At 39.8% G+C, this 11,550-nt stretch overlaps 1 protein-coding gene across 2 annotated transcripts in view; it reads left to right on the plus strand.

The window, feature by feature from the left end:
- Window positions 1–11,207, plus strand: part of LOC134678597 (trichohyalin-like) — a 53,979-nt gene extending 42,772 nt beyond the window's left edge. Inside the window, exons 3-10 of one of the 2 annotated variants that reach the window (XM_063537228.1) lie at window positions 2,747–2,920; window positions 3,314–3,504; window positions 3,772–3,856; window positions 4,554–4,650; window positions 5,467–5,564; window positions 6,105–6,199; window positions 8,551–8,653; window positions 9,395–11,207. In XM_063537228.1, coding sequence (XP_063393298.1) covers window positions 2,747–2,920; window positions 3,314–3,504; window positions 3,772–3,856; window positions 4,554–4,650; window positions 5,467–5,564; window positions 6,105–6,199; window positions 8,551–8,653; window positions 9,395–10,105 — 1,554 coding nt within the window. In that variant the 3' untranslated portion in view covers window positions 10,106–11,207. The remainder of the gene's footprint in view (window positions 1–2,746; window positions 2,921–3,313; window positions 3,505–3,771; window positions 3,857–4,553; window positions 4,651–5,466; window positions 5,565–6,104; window positions 6,200–8,550; window positions 8,654–9,394) is intronic. The other variant, XM_063537235.1, reaches the window with a different exon arrangement.
- The last annotated feature ends 343 nt before the right edge of the window (window positions 11,208–11,550 follow it).

Below are 11,550 nucleotides of genomic sequence, written 5' to 3' on the forward strand. Positions count from 1 at the left end.
CTGAGGGGTTCTAATTCAAGCAAACATCTTTAAAATCGCGATTGTACCTACTCCTTTCGTACTGCAGGCGTATTATGGGTCGCTTTATCCACGTGATAAAATAACTGTCACTCTTTAACTCCGCGGGATAGAAAGTGACGTAGACTGTTTTATCACGCTGTCAGTAGACAAAAACGACCATCATATATGTCTGGACGCAAGCGGCGACCGGCGCAGCGAGCGGCAAATCAAGTCTCGACAAAATATATGAAGGCCTTAATTTGCCCCGCGCCGTTTGGGCTTAGCCAGTGCCAGTGGCCTTATTTGCTGTACTTATCCAGCAGCGGTATGGCCGATGTAGGCTTGATACTAATTCTCTACCACTACCACCAATCGTTATAAACTAAAGCGTGTTGGTCTCTAATTACATGAGCGGTAACGAACGACACCTAATAGAGCCGTCAGTCTCGTTGCGGCTCGCTGCTTCAGGAATTTCATTAGCAATTACTGCTCAAACGCGAGCCATCGCGCACGAGTAACCAGTGGGTTATGCAGATCACTGTACAAGCGCAACGCTACGTCGACTGAGAATAAATCCGGAATGAAGTACCTACTTGTTTACAACGGACATTACCCACCACCTTTTTTTTAATACCACATCAGTGGCAAACAAGCATACGGCCCGCCTGATGGTAAGCAGTCACCGTAGCCTATGGACGCCTGCAACTCCAGAGCTGTTACGTGCGCGTTGCCGACCTTTTAAAAACCTGTACTCTCCTTTTTTGAAGAACCCCATACTGTAGACCCTCGGGAAAACCTCGGAAGGGAGCTCATTCCACAGCCGGAGCGTCCGCGGGAGGAAATTCCTCTTAAATCGCACAGTACGCGACCATTTAGGTTCTAGGGTGTGAGGATGAACACCCTGCCGACGGCGAGCGGTGCGGTGATAGAAAGCGGCAGTTGGCATCATGTCAAATAGTTCTTCAGAGCACAGCCCATTGTACAAGCGGTATAACACACAAAGAGACATAATCTCTCCTTAGACTTAAAGGTGCAATACCGCTTGTGAGTTACAATAACTCCTTAGCAAGACCTCCTCGTGGTCTTTCCTGGCTCGCGCCGTACAGACTGAATCACGGTAGCCGTGCCGGGTGCTTGTCTGTGGCATGTTCTGCTTGTGTCTTGTGTTGCTTATGGTCTCCCTAAAAACAACTTATATATAGTCCCAGCCCAGTTTGTCAACGGACAGTTAAAAACCCTCTCTTTTTCGTCGCATGCTCTTGGCAGAGTAGTCGTAATCATGGGGAACTTTGAACCCTCCTTTGCAGTATCTCCCGCCATCTCTCTCTTCTCATGATCATATTAATTGTTACAGCAACACGCTAATATAAATTGGCTTTTTCCTTTTTGATTGAGTCCTTATGGAACTCTAAACACCTAACATGATCGGTGGAACAATTTGTTTGCAATACATAGAGATTAAGGAAATGTTGGAAAACTTACTGCCTCGATTGTGATTTGTTTTTCCTGTTTTATGATGATGTGTGTTTTTTACGGTGTACCCTTATTTTATCGCCAAATTTTTTGCAGAATTTTGTTATACAGAAAATTATTCATAGAATAATCGAATCGCAGATTTTTATTACAATTAATTCTGTTTCTTCGATTATTCATTTCAAAGAAACATATTTTGTAACTTGATTAAACTTCAGAATATTTATTCAAAGATTTTTAAATAAAATAAAAGACTTACTTTAGAATTATTATTCATTGAATATTATTTGTGCGACACAGAATATTAATTTCCACAATTATTATTTTACAAAATTACCTTTCATATACTCTTAGTATTCATTGAAATTGCTAAAAAAGGAGTTTAGGTTACTTTAGAGCTGCAACCTCAAAGAAAACGAACCCTTGCTGGAAAAGTGGGTTAGGTTAGGTTAGAACTGCGACCCCCAAGAAAACGAACTGTTGCCAGAAAAGTGGGTTAGGTTAGGTTAGAACTGCGACCCCCAAGAAAACGAACTGCTGCCAGAAAAGTGAGTTAGGTTAGGTTAGAACTGCGACCCCCAAGGAAACGAACTGTTGCCAGAAAAGTGGGTTAGGTTAGGTTAGAACTGCGACCCCCAAGAAAACGAACTGTTGCCAGAAAAGTGGGTTAGGTTAGATTAGAACTGCGACCCCCCAGAAAACGAACTGTTGCCAGAAAAGTGGGTTAGGTTACGAGTAGAACGGCAACCCCTAAAAACGAATTCCTTCCAGAGAAGCAGATTGCGTTAAATTAACGACTAAGTAAATAAAATTCGACTAAATGACTATTCTGTATATTAAATTTTGGTGAACTGTATTTATAAGAAGTGACTTTTCTACAGATCGATGATTCTGTGAAATGAGATTACATGAACAAATTGTTCTTGAAACAAAACTAATGTTTAAAATTTTTGGTGAAACGTAACTAATCCGAACTAAAATTATTTAAAGTAAATATTCTATGTAAAGATTATTTTGCGATTTGAAATTACTTGAAACATTTTCTGTGAAACGAAAATCTGCAGAAAAATTGACGGCAAAATAAAGGTAAACCGTTTTTTACTACGTACTACATGGTGTTAGAGGGAAGGCAGGTCTGTTTCCACTTTCCCTTTATATTGAAATATTGTGTGGTATCGTTTGCCGACGTTTCTGCTTGATACAAAATTAATATTCTTTGCATTTTGTAATAATCTGCTGTAATAGAAGTAACAAAAGTCGTATCTTGTTACAGCGCTACCTAGGCCTCCCCGTAATGCTAAAAGCGGGTGAATACTCCCCCAACAACCCCCTCATACGGGGCGAGAGGTCGTCGGGCGACGCGTTACTCGGACTCGGGGAGTATGAACGAAGAAGAAACACCCTCAGGAAGCTGCGCCAGCAGCAGTACAGGGAATATCTCGACCAGGTGAGATGCTTCTTGTATTATGCTTGTTTACCGAAAAGTTCGCGTGAGAGCGCCTCAGACGTTGAATTCCTGGGCCTGAAAGAGTATGAACGCCGGAGGAACAGTACAGGGAATACCTAGATCAGGTGAGCTTCTTGTATTATGGTTGTTTATCGAAAAGTTAATGAGAGAGCGTCAGGCATTCAACTCCTGGGCCTAAGAGAGTATGAACGCAGAAGGAACGCCCTTAGGAAACTGCGCCAGCAGCAGTGACCAGGTGAGATGGCTCATGTTACTGGTCACCTATAACAGAGAGGTCGAGAAACGATTTTGAGAAAGCCAAATAATTAATACTTACAGATCATTTTATACCCATCATTACTTACAAATCATTTTTTACCTTTTGATTTCCAGCAAGCGAAGAAGAAGCAAGAAGAGAAGGAACAAGCGGAGCGAGAGAGAAGAGAGCGCGAGCAACGGGAGAGGGAGCGAGAAGAACGCGAACGAGAGAGGGAGATAGAGCGCATAGAGCGGGACAGAGTCAGTCCGGAGCGGCCGCGAGCGTTCGTCAACACTGTGTTCAGTGCTACGCAGACTTTCACTAGGTGAGTTTTTGTACTAGGAAGGCAAATAAACATACCTACCGAGAAACTACATACTTAGGTATATTTTAGGCAATAGTGGCAAGCCAATTTTGTCAGTAGAAAAAGGCGCAAAATTCAAAATTTGTACATCAGTCCGATCCTTCGCGCCTACATTTTTCTAAAGTTGCTTGCCAGAGTATTTTTACGAAACTGGTATGGGATACAATCAATCTGTAAATATTTTTTTTACAATTAAAGTTATCTTTTCGACGTGTCTTGCTTTTGCAGCAAAGTAGACACCGGTGTGCAGACAACCACGGCCGGCAGACCTCTCTCGGTAGCCGTACAGACGGACGACGCTGAATTCTACAGGGTAAGCTTGCTCATGGGTTTTTTTATTATAAACTGACAGTCATGTGTGAATGTCTGTCTGTCTGTCCGTCCGTCCGTATGTCACAGCCACTTTTTTCCGAAACTATAAAAACTAAACCGCATTAAGGTTTTAAGACAAAAACAGAAAAAAATACAATAAATTTTGGGGGTCCCCCATACTTAGAACTGAAACTCAAGTTTGCGCGAGAGACACTTCCAAAGTGGTAAAATGTGAGTGTAACTTCTAAAATAAGAGAATGATAAAACTAAAAAAAATATACGATGTACATTACCATGCAAACTTCCAACGAAAATCGGTTTGAACGATCTATAGTTCGTGTTTTTTAGCATTAGAAATAAGGTAAACAATCTAAATGTGTCTTTTAATTGAAAAACACATTTTAAAAATAAGTTACGGCAAATATGTAACAATTATGAATCTAATACGATCATTTATAACAGTTACTCATTTTTAATAAGCGTTTTTCAATTAAAAGACATGCCAAAATCGCTTACCTTCTTCCAAGTTCTTTATAATGCTAAAAAAAACGAACTATAGTAAGTAGTTTTTTTTTAATACTTACGTCATAAATCGTAAACCGCAATTTTATTATGTTACTTGCTGCTACGGAACCCTTCATGGGCGAGTCCGACTCGCACTTGGCCGCTTTTAGAGATGAGTATTTGTTTAATTTCAGTTATCGTCTCCGTCTCCATGTCCGCTGACGCAGGCGGAGCGCGAGCTGTCGCCGCGCACGGTGGCGCCCGAGCGCCGCAGCCTCCCCGATTTAGAGCGTGAGTTTTTACCCACTTACATTAACTTTTTATAGTTCGTTTTTTTTTTGCATTAGAAATAACTTGAGAGAAGGTAAGCGACCTTGACATGTCTTTTAATTGAAAAACGCTTTTTAAAAATCAGTAACTATTACTTTTGAAAGCAGAAGAATATAAATGATCGTATTAAATTCACAATTGTTACATATTTGCCGTAACTTATTTTTAAAATGTGGTTTTCAATTAAAAGACACATCAAGATTGTTTACCTTATTTAATGCTAAAAAAACGAACTATAGTTTCAGTCAAAGCTGTTTTTATCCGGCTTTTGAAAAGGGTCTCAACTCGGCAAGATCTTTGTTTTTTCTTAGGTTTGGCCGATTTAGAAAATTCTTTAGTTTTTTTAACTGAAAACCATTAATTTCCACTGAACATGCATGGGGGACTAATTGGTAGGTTTCTCTGTGTTGTGTCTTTATTGGACAAATCAAAATTGCGAAAAAATATTATTTTTTTCATACATGCCAGCTGATGTGATGCCCACGATTTCTATGGGATAGCCCACATTTTTATCGCGATGTCGGCATTTGTGTTATAATAAAAGTTGTTCAGTTACTTATGAACTATAAAGTCACTACGCAGAGTATGACTTATGGTTAAAATTTCATTCTGTACGTCTCTATGTATTGTTGGTCAAACCAATTTGTCAGTCAGTAAGAACTAGGAAAACTATACTCATCCTTTTCTTTTAGGTGCCAGTACTAGTGTAAGACAAAGATGTATGATTCTCTCTGTCTATGGTTGAAATGAGACAATACCTATAACTATGTGTTACAGAGTCGCTGTGCCGTCCAGACCGAGCGAGCGGGGAGCGCTACAAGCCATCATTCTTCGACGCCGACGCCGTGCAGCAGCGGAACGCCATGGCCGAAAAGGTACACCACTACTCTGGCTTCCTGCGTAACATTATCCCTTGCGTTGCGTACCACTAATGCTATAGGGACCGTGCGCGTTGGAGGGTCTGCCATCTTGTGGCCTGAATCGGAAACATGTGCACATGTACATTGCCAAAGCAAGTGCTACTCTCTACCGTTTTCGTCGGTACGTTTCCTTGTGCATAGTAGGTTCTGCCATCTTGTGGGCTACGTCGGAAGCATAAACGAAACATTCACGCCTCGCGCCAAAAATCTGACGGGTCCTAAGTATGCTGCCTGCTAGTTCATGCACGGGGCCTATGTAAGTACTACAAGAGTAATGCTGCATTACATTGGCACTTGGCCTTAAAGCCTTGACCTCCAATATGTCAGATACATAATAATTATGTATTCCGCTTTCGCCCCACCCCACATAACAGTGCCATAAAGGGTCATTGGGAAACGAATTTAAAGACATTTTCATACATTTTACACCTCTTCTACTATCAATAACTGTGACATTGTAGTGCAATTGAACTGTTGGCTTACTGTTTGTTTCAGGAAGCCGCGGCTAAGCGTCAGTACTACCAGCAAGAGCTCAAGAACCAGATACTCGAGCAGCAGCGTATTCGGGAGGAGAGGAAGGCGAGAGAAAAGTAAGGTTTCATTGAGATAATTAATCTCATAATCGCTTAGCACCAGTGCTGAAAACCCGACTATCGGGTATTTTATGATTTCATTTCCAGGCCTGACGACCCGGTAGTCGGGATCGTGGTACTGCTGCTTTATTTGACGAAATTGTTGTGGCCTGGAGCGGATGTTTTGTTTGGCTGGGTGGCAATTAATGTGTTAGGGTTCATATAGACGGCGCGCGAATTTGCATGCGATTTTAGTTGCATTGCGGACCATTGAGGTTACAACTAGAGATGCAACGGATAGTTGATTGGCCGGATACCGGATATTCGGCCTGACTCTTGGCCGAATATCGGTATCCGGCCGCCAAATATTCGGCCGGCGTAATTATACCTTATATATGCTCGTGCAAGTAAGTGGAATTTTTAAATTGATTTTAATGATTTTAACCCTTTGACCGCCGTTGTCCGGTATAGAAGACAACGATAGAACGATACGCTGGCGCCGTCGTCTTGTATACAAGACACAAATTCAACCACTGAGTTAATGTGAAAATAATAAAAATTGCAATTTCATTTACACTCGTGTTCATATTTAAGGTCTTTGTTTTTTCATTTATTTGCTTTTTAAGCCGCTATATAAATCCCTTCTTTTATAATAAGGCATTTAAAAAAATTGCTCCAATTTTCAACATTTTTCATGTTCCTCGTCGCCGTTGTCTTGTATAAAAGACAGCTAGGGATGGGAATGTTAACTCGATATGGGAATTTTTAAAGTAAATATAAAGTCAGAAATATGATTTTATCTAAGTATTTTAACACTTGTTAATCGCCAATTTTTTTCAACGAATAGTAGGTAACTACTTACTAGAATACGTAGAACGAAAGTCAGATAGGCATAACTATATTTAAAGTTCAGGTAGCTTCTTTAGCTCTATAAAGTAGAGTCAGACAAGTAAATTTGCCATTGTAGATTGTGGACTATTTAATTGCAGAAGAGATAAATAAAAAAAATAATTGATGTTATTTTATAGCTTAGTGGGAAGGGATACACCGCAGCGACCGCTTCGCACAAGTGTGGTACAGGGACATACCTGTTTATCAGACTTTACTTTTATTGTTATAACATTGAAGTTAATGTGTAATTTTTTTGTAACAAGTCGTTGAACGTTTTTTTGATAAGAGTTTACCTATAGATTAATGTAAACCAAACTGAAATTATAATGATAGATTCTAATTCCGGAATAATATCTTCACTCATTAAAAATTCAACCCACGTGTAATTTTCACTAAAACAGTTCCGGTATATTGACTTTATCGACACATGATGCGCAGCTTTAACGTTACGCCAATAAAGTTTACGTACCGACAAGCGCTTACGCCGTTGACCTAGAGACTATTATTACTTGATCCGCGCGGAAACAGTCCTTGTCGGTCTGCATTGCGGGCAGTCCATGGGCGCCGTTGTCTTGTATAAAAGACTTCTCGTACAGCCTAGTGCGGCGATATCACGTCTTGAATCGACATTGTTTAGTGGTTGTTTTTTATGTTAAATCCCTATATTTTAAACATTTTCGGGTGTAAAACATATGTTTAATTTTGGCAATTTGGAATGAAATTAAAACAGGATAAGAACAAAGCTAAATTAAAAAGATTTTTACCATAATATTGTAAATATCGATATCACTATTTGCAATCCCTAAACTTTTTATTAGTTGTTTACTTAAAATTTGCTCTGGCGTGTGAGTGAGCGTCTTTGCGGACTAGGTCCGGCGGCCAAAAGGTTAAATTATAAACGAGTACGATTATGACCGTGACTGTTTCTTAAAACCATTTTGTCTACTCCAAAATCAAGCAAAGTTACTATGCTATATCCGGCCGGATAGTAGGGCACTTTCCGGTATCCGGCCGGATAGTAACATAAGGGCCGGATACCGGATGGTAACCGAATATCCGGTGCATCTCTAGTCACAACAACACAGCCGACCAATCAAATAACGCAATGTAATGAAACTCGCATTCGAGCAAATTCTCGCACCGTCTAAATAAACCCTTAGGCCCTGGACTCACGAGCGTCGTCAAGGGGAGTATCAAATGTTCCCGTCTTCTCATAATATGTGTGCGGAGGGAATTGCCTGTCCAATGTAGCCTTAACCGATTCGGTGCTGATGACACGCCTGCCGTGTCATGAATGTTTTTTACGTGTGGCGTATGACACGGGAGGCGTGTCATCATATTCTATGGCGCATGGCATGGCTGCCGTGTCATGAAATGATTGTTCCGCGCCACAGCCAAAAGTTTTCGAAAATGGAACACGCAACAAATCGGTTAACCGATTCCAAACAACGACAGACAACTTGAAAACTGTGTTGCAGACTGCTAGAGGCGGCGGAGATGCGTCGGCTGGAGGAGCAGCTCCGCATGCTGCGCGGCGCTCAGGAGCTAGAGCTCAACAGGCACAACGCACAACAACACCAGGTATGTACAGTCGCCATCAGATATATCGGAGCGGTCAAGGTGTTCACAATATCTGAACACGCACTCTAGCGCCTTGACAATAGAGGCGTGGTCAGATATTTGTGAGCGCCTTGGCCGCTCCGATATATCTGATGGCGACTGTACATCTGAACTGGCGATCAAAAGTGCATGAAGATGTTTCAACCCTAATATTAAGGAATTACGGTCGACATCTATCCATGCAATTTTGAACGCCACTGTACATGCAATTTTTTTATTTATAGAAAGACATATCGAGGGTTTTCAGAAAAAAATGTACCATTTACTTTTTCGAAAACTAACAAGTCTTGGGTTATTTCGACACTCTCGAGGACTATTAATTACAACAAAGAAAAGTGCCCCCAGTTTTTCATACAAACGGTCCGAACAAAATGCATGACGAAATGCGTGATAATTTTTTCCGAGACTTTTTTTTCCTTTTTAAAGCCACAATCCTCGTGAATTTGAGTAGAAATAAACCAAAACTTAATGCATTTTCGGTAAAAAGTAAATGATACACTTTTCCCTGAAAATGCTAATCATATACAAAGGAACACTGTTAGATTGGAATCATCGTCGGATGGAGTAACCTTGCTCAGCTAAGAACTTTAAACATAAATATAAATTAAAGCTGATGATGATATAAATTTTATCCATTTAGTTCAATTAATTCGTGCCACCTTTGCTAAATCTGTCTCATAAAACATGTTATTCTCTTTTCAGATGAAAGAAAACGCAACAGACTACGAAAAGAAGCGAACGGCGCTACAAAAAGAAATAGATTTAGAGAAACAAACGCTATTCCGCGCGCGCACACACACGCACACCTCACACAGCGACGGACCCGCTAAACCCTCCAAGATACCCTTCTACTGCCCCTCGGTCCACAAGGCCAAGGAGAAAAAACACTTCTCCACCAACATACCAGATAACTCTATATTCTCACCAAACTACGATGTCGACAGCTATCTAAGAAAAAACCTTAATCCTTCCAAAGAAATGCTCAGCTCTCGCCTAGACACCGCTAGCTCAGAATGCTTAGCTTCCAAATACCTCGCGAGATACGACAGGGAATCTAGGTTAACAGACAACAGTGAGAAAGAGGCTAGGTTAAGTAAAGGTAAGGTAGTAGTAGAGGCGCTAGTCCACGACCGTCCGAAATACGAGCCTAAAGATAACGATAATCCTATACCAGTGTTAAGGCATTCGCCGGTCAATGTGAAGACTGTGCAGAAAAACACGGACTTGAGCGAAGCGATGCAAGTTGTAGACGATAAGTGGAAGGTGCCTGTGGTTCAGAAGAACATTTTGAAGAGTTTGCCAAATGAGGAGGGTAAGAGTGTGAGTATACTCACGCAGTTGGGGTCCATTAGGAGGCAGTTGCAGTTAGAGCAGTTGAAATTGGATAAAATGCTTACGAAAGACAGCGCTTGAGGTGCTAAATTATGTTTTATCAAGTGCAGTTTTTACTAATCGGCCGTCCTGAGAAAATATGTCTGTGTCTAAGTACTATAAATACTGGGTGATTTTGGCGTCGTGTATGGAAAAAATGTGTTAGATTGTCATACTAAACGAATGTCCCCATGGGACTATTAATCACAAAATTGGGGAATAAATCAAATTTCACCTTGAGGGTTCGAAATAGACGAAACGGTCCAGGGGTATATTTACACGATTTTCATATCGCTCCCATGGGAAATCCTGTTCTGAATTAATCTTAATACATTTTTGACATGGATCACGACCCCAAAATCACCCAATATAGAGGTTATTATAAGAAGTAAACCACAGACAATGAGGTTGCAAATTACATAATATTAACATGTTACCCGCATGTCTAACATGCTTTACTAAAAATAGCTTCTGGTTGCATGTAATGGCCTATAACCTAACCAAAAATGAATCCATAATGTTATACCTATATTAGTCGCAATGTCTCTCATCAATATGTGTTTATTATATAATTTCTGCATTTAAAAAGTTATCTCAGGCTATGTTCTAAAAAGATCTCAATTATTAGAACACGTTTACTACGTTTAGGTAGGTACCATCAAATATTACTCTAAAGTCTAACCAAACCAAGAGAGATTACTATGTACCTATATTTTGTGGTATCTTAACACATATTAGATATAAACAATAATTTAAATTATTTGTATTTGAATTGAAAATAATACCTAATAATACGTGTCCGTAAACTAATGTGTATTTAGTTCAAATGATTAAATTTTATAAGTCTACTAGAACAAATGAATACAGATTTAAATATTAATTAAATAATGCCAAAGTTAATCTGCATGTCAATTATTTTTTGTATTAAGTTTTAGCATGTCAATGTTAAGTTTTAACAATTAGTCAATAAGCATGTTTTAACTACGAGTATATACTTAATCATTTTAATTATTTTTAGCCTGGTTTTATTTAATTGTTTTATCTTGGTTAACATATTTCTAAGTAAGGTGGCGATTCAAACTATTTTAGACCAGAAATCGACTATTTGCTATCGGCACCTTGCATATTTCTTTTTTTAATATTTTTATTAATCTATTTAAATTGATGTTTTCATTGCTAATCTAGCAGTGCCAAAAACAACTATTTCTTCCTAGTTAATGGTGTACTGTTTATTAAAACAGCGCACCAAGTTTCTTCTATTATCTTGTATCTAAATATAAAAACAAAAATTGAGTTCAGTCATTGTTAGAGAGACCCACACTATTATTGAAATAGCGTCTTTTGAGCGTCGTCGTCTCGTCTGCGCAGTTGCGCCAACATTGCATCGAGCAGCAGCTAGCTGACGCTCGGGAGACGCTAGTGTGTGGTGGCTCTTAGTCTCTAGTTATATTATTATTGGCCGATAATTAACACATTCACTGCCAGCG

The sequence above is a fragment of the Cydia fagiglandana genome, chromosome 2 (genome assembly GCF_963556715.1).
Source record: "Cydia fagiglandana chromosome 2, ilCydFagi1.1, whole genome shotgun sequence".
In the NCBI taxonomy this organism is placed as follows: Eukaryota; Metazoa; Arthropoda; class Insecta; order Lepidoptera; family Tortricidae; genus Cydia; species Cydia fagiglandana.